We start from the raw sequence: 12,615 nt of genomic DNA on the forward strand, positions 1-12,615 counted from the left end.
ACACACACCCTTTACGTGTTTTACAGTTAAAATCTGCTCATGTTACAGGCCCAGAAACAAGAGAATGAACTGCTGGTTTTAAACACATTTACTAGAATTAAAGAGAAAACTGTTTGTATAAATTATTTCCTTTTTGTTTGGCTACAAACGTTTTTCACTTTTAAAAACTTGCACATCTTTGAAAGATAAAGTTAAAGTTTAGATTCTTTACAGAAGTAATTTATTTTAAATACGTAATTTGTGCAAGTGTCTGAACATTAGAGCCTTTAATGGAAAAAAAGAGGGTTTGTTGTGTCTTATTTTTAGATTTTTTTAATTTACTGATATTAGTAAAGTTAGTCATAGTAATATGAGCTTAGTTTAAAATTCAAGGTGTTTCACCACTGAAAAAACTTTGAATCACAGAAATTATTTACTGAACATGAGGATTTTTCTTCAGCCTCAGAGTGAGTCCGTTCTTGTTGGGCTAAATGTTCTACTCCCTTAACTACCTACCACCACCGGACTCTGGTAGTGGTAGCTCCAAGGGTGGCCAATCAGATTGTGGTAGGGGGACAGGACGCCACCTGCCCACCCCCCCAGGTCCCACCCTTGAAGATAAAAACTGTCTCTGGTTTCTATTTGGAGGCTGAGAGCTGATGAGCCCAGACTGTCAGAGATAAAGAGACAGAAACCCTTCAGTCAGTCAGACCACACTCATCATATCTGAGAGAGACATAAACGTTTAAACCAGAGACATCATGATCATATCCTAGATGTCTTCTGCATTGTTTTAATCACATTTTCCTACAGAGTCAGACGAGAGATCACGTATGTGAGGAACGTTTGAGAGCTCAGCTTTAACTTAAAATATTTTTCTGTGTGTTAAATACAGTTTAGATATTGGTGTCACTGCTGGATACATGAGTTTTAGAGATGGGACTTACAGGCTTCATGTTGTGGTGTTTGGCGTTGATTCATATTGTAAAGTTGCATCTGTCAAAATAAATATTAGACAAGAAGTGAGAAGTTAGTAAAATATTAAGTCTTGGAATTATATTTTATGACTGTACCATACTGTCAATCATGAGTAGTTATAATTACTACAAAGTGATTGTGCCTGCAGACTGCATGAGATACTTTAGTTATTGTTTGAAAATTGATCCAAATAAATTGTCTCTGTGCACTATTACATTTAAATTAGGAACCATTTGAAACCTGTTAATTTTTTACTGGATCAGCTTCATCCAAAGAGTCAGAAATGGACTCTAAGCTGTGTTTGTGTGAGGATACAGTAGAGGCAGAGTAAAGTCTAAATGAAGAGGTGTCGCGGGTTTTATCAGCAGGCAGATAAGCAGTGAAACTCTGCTTTTCCTAAAAAGGACTTTAACAGCCAAAGGTCCTGAATCTGCCCTTGTGGTGCTTTCACATCCCTGGACAAATTTAGTTAGGCTTTTTTTCTTTTGAGCAGTTATCTCCTAATTTGGTCCTCAGTGAGCTTTTATAAAAACCCGCCTGCAGGGAAGAGTCTGCAGTTCTTCATCAGACTCACCAGGGAAACCATTCTTTCTTCTCTGTTCGTTCCCTCTTCTGACTGCTGAGGACCTCCACCCTCAACCATGGGTGACGCGCTGATGGCCGAGTTCGGGAAGGCTGCTCCTTTCCTGAGAAAGTCAGAGAAGGAGCGTCTGGAAGCTCAGACCAGACCTTTTGACATCAAAACTGAGTGTTTTGTTGTTGACGATAAAGTAGAATATGTAAAGGGACAAATCCAGAGTAAAGACGGAGGAATGGTGACCGTTAAGAAGGAGGATGGAACAACTGTAACTGTGAAGGAGTCTGATGTTCACCCCCAGAACCCGCCAAAATTTGATAAAATCGAAGACATGGCGATGTTCACTTTCCTTCATGAGCCCGCTGTGCTGTTTAACCTTAAAGAGCGTTATGCTGCCTGGATGATCTACACCTACTCTGGGCTCTTCTGTGTCACCGTCAATCCTTACAAGTGGCTTCCTGTCTACGATGCTGAGGTAGTGGCTGCCTACAGGGGGAAGAAGAGAAGTGAGGCCCCCCCTCATATCTTCTCCATCTCTGATAATGCCTACCAGTATATGCTAACTGACAGAGAGAACCAGTCTGTCCTCATCACCGGAGAATCTGGAGCAGGAAAGACTGTGAACACTAAGAGAGTCATCCAGTACTTTGCCAGCATTGCTGCTGTTGGAGGTGGAGGCAAAAAAGACACCAGCAAGGGGACACTGGAGGATCAAATCATCCAGGCAAACCCTGCACTAGAGGCCTTTGGGAACGCCAAAACAGTAAGAAATGACAATTCATCTCGTTTTGGAAAATTCATTCGTATTCACTTCGGAACAAGTGGCAAACTGTCGTCAGCTGACATTGAGACATACCTGCTGGAGAAGTCACGTGTCACCTTTCAGCTCAAGGCTGAGAGGAACTACCACATCTTCTACCAGATCCTGTCCAATCAGAAGCCAGAGCTGCTGGACATGCTACTGATCACGAACAACCCATATGACTACTCCTACATCTCCCAAGGAGAGGTAACGGTTGCCTCCATCAATGACTCGGATGAGCTGATGGCTACTGACAGCGCCTTCGATGTGCTCGGTTTCACACCGGAGGAGAAGATGGCCGTCTATAAACTGACTGGTGCCATCATGCACTACGGCAACATGAAGTTCAAACAGAAGCAGCGTGAGGAGCAGGCGGAACCCGATGGGACAGAGGCAGCTGATAAATCAGCTTACCTGATGGGGCTGAACTCTGCTGACCTTATCAAAGGCCTGTGCCACCCCAGAGTCAAGGTAGGCAATGAATACGTCACCAAAGGTCAAAGTGTGGACCAAGTCTACTACGCTATTGGTGCTCTGGCTAAGTCAGTGTATGAAAAGATGTTTAACTGGATGGTGGTGAGAATTAACCAATCCCTGGACACAAAACAACACCGTCAGTACTTCATAGGAGTGCTGGACATTGCTGGATTTGAGATCTTTGATTTCAACACATTCGAGCAGCTGTGCATCAACTACACCAATGAGAAACTGCAACAGTTTTTCAACCATCACATGTTTGTTCTGGAGCAAGAGGAGTACAAAAAAGAAGGTATCGAGTGGGAGTTTATCGACTTTGGGATGGACTTACAAGCTTGTATTGACCTCATTGAGAAGCCACTGGGGATCCTGTCAATTCTGGAGGAAGAATGCATGTTTCCCAAAGCCAGTGACCAGACTTTCAAATCCAAGCTCTATGATAATCATCTGGGCAAGAACAAGATGTTTGAGAAGCCGAGGGCAACAAAGGGGAAAGCAGAGGCTAGTTTTGCCCTGGTTCACTATGCTGGTACTGTGGACTACAACATCAGTGGCTGGCTGGTCAAAAACAAAGACCCCCTGAATGAAACTGTGGTTGGACTTTACCAGAAATCCTCTCTGAAGCTTCTCAGTCTGCTGTTTTCAAGTTATTCAGGAGCTGATAGTGGTGACAAGGGAGGCGGAAAAGGAGCCAAGAAGAAAGGCTCGTCGTTCCAGACGGTGTCTGCACTTCACAGGGAAAACCTGAACAAGCTGATGAACAACCTGAAAACTACACATCCCCATTTTGTCCGCTGTCTAATTCCTAATGAGAGGAAAACTCCAGGGGTCATGGACAACTGCCTTGTGATGCACCAGCTGCGCTGTAACGGTGTCCTGGAAGGGATCAGAATCTGCAGGAAGGGTTTCCCAAACAGGGTGCTCTATGGTGACTTTAAACAGCGGTACAGAATCCTGAATGCCTCTGCCATCCCTGAGGGCCAGTTCATTGACTGTAAGAAAAGTGCTGAAAAGTTGCTGGGATCACTAGACATTGACCACACTCAGTATAAGTTTGGTCACACAAAGGTTTTCTTTAAAGCAGGCCTGCTGGGAACACTGGAGGAGATGCGAGATGAGCAACTCTCTCGAATCATCACCAGGATCCAGGCTAATGCCCGGGCACTCCTCATGAGGGCACAGTTTGCAAAGCTAGTGGAACGCAGAGATGCTCTGATGGTTATCCAGTGGAACCTTCGTTCTTTCCTGGGTGTAAAGAATTGGCCCTGGATGAAGCTCTTCTTCAAGATCAAACCCCTGCTGAAGAGCGCTGAGTCCGAGAAAGAGATGGCCAACATGAAAGATGAGTACAACAAACTGAAAGAAGCTCTGGAGAAGTCAGAAGCGAGACGAAAAGAATTAGAGGAGAAAATAGTGACTCTTCTCCAAGAGAAGAACGATCTGACTCTGCAAATTCAGTCTGAACAGGATACTTTGACAGATGCTGAAGAACGCTGTGAACAGCTTATAAAAAGCAAGATTCAACTGGAGGCCAAGCTGAAAGAGATGACAGAAAGACTTGAAGATGAAGAAGAGCTGAATGCAGATCTCACAGCTAAGAAACGCAAGCTGGAGGATGAATGTTCAGAGTTAAAGAAAGATATTGATGACCTGGAGCTAACGTTGGCCAAGGTCGAGAAAGAGAAACATGCTACAGAGAATAAAGTGAAAAACCTGACGGAGGAGATGGCTTCTCAGGATGAGAACATCATGAAGCTGACCAAAGAGAAGAGGGCATTGCAGGAGGCTCATCAGCAGACACTGGATGACCTTCAGAGTGAAGAGGACAAAGCCAACAGTTTAACCAAAGCTAAAGCTAAGCTGGAGCAACAGGTGGATGATCTGGAGGGCTCACTGGAGCAAGAGAAGAAAGTCAGGATGGACCTTGAGCGCTCAAAGAGGAAGCTTGAGGGAGACCTGAAACTGACCCAGGAGAGTGTGATGGACTTGGAGAATGATAAACAACAGCTGGAGGAAAAGCTCAAGAAAAAGGACTTTGAAATGGCCCAAATCACTTCAAGACTGGAAGATGAGCAGATGGCTTCAGTTCAGCTCCAGAAGAAACTGAAAGAAAACCAGGCGAGAATTGAGGAGTTGGAAGAGGAGCTGGATGCTGAGCGTGCAGCCCGAGCCAAAGTTGAGAAGCAGCGCTCCGACCTTTCCCGTGAGCTGGAGGACATCAGTGAACGTCTGGAAGAAGCAGGTGGAGCAACATCAGCTCAAGTGGAGCTGAATAAGAAGAGAGATGCAGAATTTCAGAAGCTGCGTAGAGAGCTGGAAGAATCCACTCTCCACCACGAAGCCACTGCTGCCTCCCTGAGGAAGAAACATGCTGACAGCGTTGCTGAACTGGGCGAACAGATTGATAATTTGCAGCGTGTGAAGCAGAAGCTGGAGAAAGAGAAGAGTGAGCTAAAGCTGGAGCTGGATGACTTGTCTTCTAACATGGAAAGTGTGGTAAAAGCTAAATCAAACATTGAGAAGATGTGCCGTACAATGGAAGACAACATGAATGAGTACAAGAGTAAATATGAGGAGGCTCAACGGACCATCAATGACCTGACTACCCAGAGGGCCAAGCTGCTTACTGAGAACGGTGAGTTTGGACGTCAGCTGGAGGAGAAGGAGTGTCTGATATCACAGCTGACCAGGGGGAAGAACTCCTACAACCAGCAAGTAGAAGATCTACGCAGACAGCTGGAAGAAGAAGTAAAGGCGAAGAATGCCCTCGCCCATGCTGTACAGTCAGCTCGTCATGACTGTGATCTGCTCCGAGAACAGTTTGAAGAAGAGCAGGAAGCCAAGGCTGAGCTGCAGAGAGCTCTGTCCAAATCCAACACTGACGTCTCAGCATGGAGGACAAAATATGAAACAGATGGGATTCAGAGAACAGAAGAGCTGGAAGAAGCAAAAAAGAAGCTGGTTCAGAGACTGCAGGAAGCAGAGGAGGCCATTGAGGCCGTGAATGCAAAGTGCTCATCTCTTGAAAAGACCAAGCACCGCCTCCAAAATGAGATTGAAGACCTGATGCTGGACCTTGAGAGATCCAATGCAGCATCTGCGGCACTGGACAAGAAGCAAAGAACCTTTGACAAAGTCTTGGCAGAGTGGAAGCAGAAGTTTGAGGAGTCACAGTGTGAGCTGGAGGCTTCCCAGAAGGAGGCTCGGTCTCTGAGCACTGAACTGTTCAAACTGAGAAACGCCTATGAAGAGTGCTTGGATCAACTGGAGACAATGAAGAGAGAGAACAAAAATCTCCAAGAGGAGATCTCTGACCTCACTGACCAGCTGGGGGAGGGCGGCAGGAGTGCCCATGAACTGGAAAAGATCAGAAAGCAGCTTGAACAGGAAAAGACTGAGCTCCAGTCAGCACTGGAGGAGGCAGAGGGTTCCCTGGAGCATGAAGAAAGCAAAATCCTGCGAGCCCAGCTCGAGTTTAACCAAGTGAAGGCTGACATGGAGCGGAAAGTGGCTGAAAAAGACGAGGAAATGGAGCAGGCTAAGAGGAACTACCAACGCATGCTTGAGTCACTTCAGTCCTCTCTGGAATCTGAAACCAGGAGCCGCAATGAGGCCCTGAGAGTCAAGAAGAAGATGGAGGGTGACCTGAATGAGATGGAGATTCAGCTGAGCCAAGCTAATAGGCAGGCAGCCGATGCCCAGAAACAGCTCAAGAGCCTCCAGGCGTTCCTGAAGGACATTCAGCTGCAGCTGGACGATGCACATCATAGCAACGACGACCTGAGGGAGAACATCGCTCTCCTGGAACGACGAAACAACCTGATCCAGGCTGAGCTGGAGGAAGTGAGGGCTGCTATCGAGCAGACAGAAAGAAGTCGAAAACTTGCAGAACAGGAACTGACTGATGCAACAGAGCGAATGCAACTCCTGCACTCCCAGAACACCAGCCTGATCAACCAGAAGAAGAAGCATGAAGCAGACCTCCTCCACCTGCAGAATGAGATGGAGGAGGCAATACAGGAGAACCGCAATGCTGAGGAGAAGGCAAAGAAGGCCATCACAGATGCAGCCATGATGGCAGAGGAGCTGAAGAAGGAGCAGGACACCAGCGCCCATCTGGAGCGCATGAAGAAGAACATGGAGCAGACCATCAAAGACCTGCAGCACCGTCTGGATGAGGCCGAGCAGATTGCCATGAAGGGCGGCAAGAAGCAACTTCAGAAACTGGAGGCTCGCATCAAAGAACTGGAGAATGAGCTGGAGGCCGAGCAGAGAAAGGGAACGGACTCCATCAAAGGGGTTCGCAAGTATGAACGTCGCATCAAGGAGCTCACCTACCAGACCGAGGAAGACCGCAAGAACATGGCTCGCCTCCAGGACCTGGTGGACAAACTGCAGCTGAAGGTCAAGTCCTACAAACATGCAGCTGAAGAGGCCGAGGAGGCGGCAAACACCAACATGGCCAAACTCCGCAAACTGCAGCACGAGCTGGAGGAGGCAGAGGAGAGAGCCGACATCGCCGAGTCACAGGTGAACAAGCTGAGGGCGAAGACCAGGGACGGAACCTCCAAGAAAGGCCTGGATGAGTGAGACAGAGTCTACGTCACAGGTGTGTTCGTTAGGACCAAAAATTCATTTAGAGTCACCACACAATAGAACAGCATCACTGATCTCACATTCAAATAACTCTTGTGACATAAACACCACAAGGCCACGAATTATGGATAAAGATCTAATTAATCATAAAACTGAAAAGAAGCATCCAGTGAGAAAACATCTAACCAGAACTCCTGGATCTGACTGGAGCTTTAAAACCACGTCATGGTCTTCATCATATGATGAAGACTCTTTCCCAAACATAAAACCACTTGTTGTGATGTGACTAAGTTCCACACTTTGGTGATGTGATGAAAACTGAACCTTCTCCATGAAAACTGAGTAATTTCATCCCCTGATGAAGACGGTGACATGTGGTTGAAAGCTCTGAAAGTTAGAAAGTTTGTTTCTGTTTTGTTTTTTTCTTTTAACAAGTCGTGAGTTTACGTCTCCACATGATTTTTCTCTGCTTATTAATGATTGTGAATCTGTTGTTTTCTGATTGACAGATGTTCCTGTTTCTGGCCGACTGGACGGACGCAGCCTGAACCAAAAGCAGTGGTCCTTTTATCATTAGCAGTAGAAATAGTAGCAGTGGTGCTAATTACTAATCACTGGTTATTTTGAATTGAAGTGCTCAGATAAGACACGCAGGGAGGGACGACGTGGAAGCGCAGGCAGGGAGTGTGGTTCTGAAGGTTCCCTGTGGAGTTCTGGACACTTGTGGTGCTGTTAGGAACGTTTCAGAGAACAGGTCTCTGTGTGGTTCGTACCTTGTGTGTGCGTGTGAATGAGAATGGGCTTTGATAATCAGATGTTCGTCATTAACCATCAATAATAAAATCACTGCTGAGCACTGACAGCGAGTCTGTCTGTTCTGTCCTCTGTGTCTGATGATGCCATTCAACTCTGACTGGTCAGTTAGCGTGCACGCAGAACCGATCAGAAACACGTGATCAGAAACACGTGATCACAGTTCAGCAGAAGAGACTAGCTCTGCCCCCTGCTGCTGAGACAGACACTTCCAGCTGCTGTACCTGAGCAGGTAAAACCAAAACAACAACAACAAATAACAATACACAAAATCACATGTTTACACATGTTTGCACATGTTCACGTCGAACATGGAGCACACATCTTCACACCACAGCGGAAATGCAACAATAAGAGCGGAGCTTCAAATATTCAAGTGTTTCTAAATATCCCACTTTTATATTGAAGGCATAAATCTGGAACTTCCGGTCCGTGCTGACTCAGTCTAACTTGACGCAGCTCACTCTGAACATAAACCTGTGGAGGACTCCAGCTGTGGATCCAGATGTGGATGATGGAGAGACCGGGAGGCTGACGGATCTCCGCCCGGCTCTAATCAACCACCCGGTCCTGACCCGGAGCGCGACCACAGCGGTAACACCGGGACCATGCGGGACCCGCGGAACTGGACCCCGAGATTCGGCCTGGCGGAGCGGGGGAAACCTGCCACCTACACCGGGGAGAAGAAGGCGAAGCTGGTGGCCAAAGCCAGCAAGCAGTGGGTGAGGCTGGCCACCGTGGTGGTCTACGTCCTGTCCGTGTCTCTGGCTGCCGTCATCCTGGCTGTTTACTACAGTCTCATCTGGAAACCCACACCCGGACCCGGACTGACCCGGACCGGGACCACAACCGGGGACCCGAGAGCCACGACCTCCAGCAGTGAAACAAACCGTAAACCCGGCGGCAGTTCAGACACCATCAGTCCCGATGAGAGACACACTGACGGGTCCGGTCACACGCTTCTGGACACCGATGATCCTTCACCTGACCACCCGGTCCTCCGAGACCGTCACACCGACACTCAGACCGTGAACTCTGCGCACGTCCTGCCGGTCCTCCACACCGTAAAAAGCGTCGCCTCCTCGGCTCGGACCACTGCCGGACCAGCCGCTGTCACCGCGGAGGATCCGGCCAACCTGCCGACACACCGGGCAGCGCCGGGCCGGGACACGGCAGCTGATGTCGGGTGGACGGAGGCGGACTCCTCCGGCTCCGGGACGGAGGAGTAAAAGTGAGGGAATATCAGTGACTGCTTTTCAAAATAAAATGTGACTTTATGGATTTTTGTATAAATCTGTCATGGATGGATCAGTGCTGAGACTCTGACAGGTGGGACTGGATCCACTGATCCATGATGATGATGATGATGATGGCTGTAACTTCCTGTGTCCAGTTCTCTGTTCACTTCATATTTCTGTTATATAGAGTCTGGATCAGTTATGTCTCCGAGTATTTGTCTTCAGCAGAGACACGTCACTGTGACCTGGAGGTTTAATGTCCTCTGATGTTTGACAGACACAAACACAACGTATTTCTCAGAACCATGAACCGTCCTGAGTGAATTAGAGATCAGCTCCTTCAGAACGTGTTCAGCTCTGCGATAAATGAAATCACCTCTTCATTTCTACACAACACAAACATTTCACCATGAAATTACAGCTTCGTGTTTCCTGCATTAGGATAAATGAATTCCACACAACATCTGCGTGAACTCATTAAGGTGCGTCTCTGTTTGTTCACACAAACTAAGACCTGTCTCATCTGCCGCCATCTTTGTTTGGGACAAACAGGAAATGAGACAGAACATGTTTGATGTTTGTTTCTGTATCAGTCAGTTCAGTGACATTAACACCAGAGTCCGTGTCCTCAGGACTCGTCCGTCCTTTACCCTGCTGAGACTCTCAGTCTCTCATGTAACACAAACAAATGTCTGAGAGGAGGCTGATGCTGGATAACAACTTCCTGTCAGATGAAAGCAGCTCAGACTCATTAGTGCTGTTTACTTCACGACCACTTTCCAGAACCAGCTCCTCCCTGTTCTTCTCCCCCAGCAGCACGTTTCAGAGGGAAGCATCATGAACCCCCCCACACACACACACACCCACACCCACCACCACCACAGCAAACTGATCAACTATGGCACTGGTACGTGCAGCAGGTGTGGCTTACCTGAGCAGGGTTTACCTGGGAGCTTGCTGTGAGATGGAGAGTCTGCGGAGGCCCCTCCTCTCCACCAACACTCGTGTCTCACTGGTTAAAAAACGTTCTGGCTGAACAGACATGTGAGGAACGTGAGCTTTAAGACTGAAAAGACTCGCTTCACTCAGTTACACAGGAACTACAGCAGAAGTTAACAGGCTTTTATTTTGTCAAACCTGATGTTTCCTGCTCAAACCAAAACCAGTTAGTTCATGTTTAGTTTTTGGAATCAAAGACTTTAAATCACAAGGAAGTGAAAAAGCTTTTTTCATTTCAAATTTACTGTGAAACTTTCACATATTTCAGAATAAATCTTATAACCTGTTAACAAACTGTTTGATTTTTCCCTGATCTGCAGCTGGGACTGCAGAACTCGGGGTTTTGTATATTTTCATGAATCAATCTAAATCTGTTAATCTGGGTTCTGGTTTGGATTCTGGTTTCCCTCCACCGTCTCAACCCAGCAGCAGGTGGCTCCTCCTACATGGGGAAGACGAGGAAGCCGCTGAAGGTGCTGAGCCGACTCTGGTCGAAGATGCTTTGCTGGGGCCAGAGTGTGATCCAGAGCAGGTCGCCCACCTCCAGGACCAGCGTCATGCCGTTGGAGCTGCTGCTGTGGGTTCCCTGATTGTCGTAGATGGCGAACATGTTCTCACCATTCTTCAACAGCGCTGCGTTCAGGGACCCAGAGTCTCCAACATTGCCGGTAAAACGAATATAGTAGAGTCCTTTCACGGGGGCTGTGAAGATGCCTGCAGGAAAAAACAAGAGGAAGCAGCATGTTGAAGGAATTCAGTTCAGGACGGAACATTACCCTCTCAGCTCACTGCTCATGTCCCGCACCTGAACAGGTAAGTTGTACCTGTTATGGGGTTGTATGCGTTGCCGATGTTTGTCACCACCCTCTTGAACACCAGAGTGATGTTGGTGTTAAAAGGTCCCTGATGGGTCCAGTCTGACGTGGCAACGAGGGAGGCCGAGAACGCCACCTGAGATTTACCTGCAGGAACAGACATGTTACGTTAACCACACTAAACTGAAAGTCCACATACACACAGACACACACACAGGGACACAAACAGGGTCACACTCACAGGGACACACAGGGACACACACACAGGGACACAAACAGGGTCACACTCACAGGGACACACACAGGGACACACACAGGGACACACACACAGGGACACAAACAGGGTCACACTCACAGGGACACACACAGGGTCACACTCACAGGGACACACACAGGGTCACACTCACAGGGACACACACACAGGGACACAAACAGGGTCACACTCACAGGGACACACACAGGGACACAGGTCTGTAATCCTGACTTGTTCTGCAGTTTGCACTGAGGGTTTGTCCTCTGTACAGTGAACATGTCAGTGTTTTCAGTGTGAGTCTGTCAGTGGCAGCGTGATGCAGGTGATGCACCTGACCTCAGGTGAGCGTCTGTCGGATCATCACCACCGTTTATTTCCCAGCACTGACGTGACTAAGCTTTTACAAAGAGCAGCATTTTAATACCATCCCTCCTCAGATCCACTGCGCTCAGAGCGCTGCTTTAATCTGGACGACTCGCTCCATGTGGGTTACAGCGTCAGTCCTGTCAGGACCAGGTGGACCAGGACTACGTCTACATGAAGCTGCTGAAATGCTGTTTTCATATGAAAACAGTTTGTGAGCGAGACGCTTTGACGTTGCCGTGGAGACCATGAAGCGATCTCAGACAGCAGCTCTGCTGGTTCAGGTAAAACTGTGCAGAAAAATCTTTCAGTCCAGCTGACTGACCTGTGTTGTGACACTCTCTCTCCAGTCTCTCCATTCTGGCCATCATCTGCTGCACAAAGACTCGCACATCTTCCTCTGTCGTCCTCCCAGGCTTTAAAATCCCTCCGTCTTCATTCCTGTCTGCTGGGACCTGAGCCCTGACCAGACCGCAGACTAACACCACCACCAGAAACCAAGCGGACATCCTGTCAACTCCAGGACAACTAGACCGACAGCAGGAGACGAGACACCGTGGACTGAAAGCCTGAAATGCTCAGATCAGTTCTGAGCCTGTGGACTGACCCTGGACCTGAATAAGTCAACAGTGTCCACAACATGTGTATCGATGTTTGAAGGACTTTAATCTGAACTAACACACAGAGAGTCTGGACTCTGTAAACATGGAATCTGTCCAACTCCA

At 47.7% G+C, this 12,615-nt stretch overlaps 2 protein-coding genes and 1 long non-coding RNA gene across 3 annotated transcripts; 1 reads left to right on the forward strand and 2 right to left on the reverse strand.

Moving 5' to 3' along the window:
- Nucleotides 1-371: 371 nt before the first annotated feature.
- On the reverse strand, nucleotides 372-1,659 carry LOC121199804. Its single transcript, XR_005896469.1, has 3 exons — nucleotides 1,532-1,659; nucleotides 927-975; nucleotides 372-705 (listed from the first exon to the last, which is right to left on the reverse strand). It is a non-coding gene; the product is annotated as an uncharacterized LOC121199804 (long non-coding RNA).
- Nucleotides 1,599-8,504, forward strand: myh6 (myosin, heavy chain 6, cardiac muscle, alpha). Its single transcript, XM_041064726.1, has 2 exons — nucleotides 1,599-7,422; nucleotides 7,919-8,504. Exon 1 carries the CDS (start codon nucleotides 1,599-1,601, stop codon nucleotides 7,401-7,403), a length of 5,805 nt encoding a protein of 1,934 aa, XP_040920660.1. The 3' UTR covers nucleotides 7,404-7,422; nucleotides 7,919-8,504.
- A 2,064-nt stretch (nucleotides 8,505-10,568) lies between these two features.
- On the reverse strand, nucleotides 10,569-12,513 carry LOC121199799 (complement C1q tumor necrosis factor-related protein 3-like). Its single transcript, XM_041064752.1, has 3 exons — nucleotides 12,216-12,513; nucleotides 11,284-11,421; nucleotides 10,569-11,173 (listed from the first exon to the last, which is right to left on the reverse strand). The coding sequence occupies exons 1-3, from the start codon at nucleotides 12,397-12,399 to the stop codon at nucleotides 10,902-10,904; spliced, it is 594 nt and encodes a 197-aa protein (XP_040920686.1). The 5' UTR covers nucleotides 12,400-12,513; the 3' UTR covers nucleotides 10,569-10,901.
- Between the last annotated feature and the right edge of the window lie 102 nt (nucleotides 12,514-12,615).

The sequence above is a fragment of the Toxotes jaculatrix genome, chromosome 19, assembly GCF_017976425.1.
Source record: "Toxotes jaculatrix isolate fToxJac2 chromosome 19, fToxJac2.pri, whole genome shotgun sequence".
Lineage (NCBI taxonomy): Eukaryota > Metazoa > Chordata > Actinopteri > Toxotidae > Toxotes > Toxotes jaculatrix.

Bases quoted from the DNA above. Each gene is read 5' to 3' on its own strand.
- myh6 (XM_041064726.1), top strand. From the start codon at position 1,599: ATGGGTGACGCGCTGATGGCCGAGTTCGGGAAGGCTGCTCCTTTCCTG.
- LOC121199799 (XM_041064752.1), bottom strand. From the start codon at position 12,399: ATGTCCGCTTGGTTTCTGGTGGTGGTGTTAGTCTGCGGTCTGGTCAGG. The intron at 11,422-12,215 runs GTCAGTCAGCTG...CTGTTCCTGCAG, and splicing joins GAGAGAGTGTCACAACACAG to GTAAATCTCAGGTGGCGTTC. The intron at 11,174-11,283 runs GTACAACTTACC...TTTTTCCTGCAG, and splicing joins CGCATACAACCCCATAACAG to GCATCTTCACAGCCCCCGTG.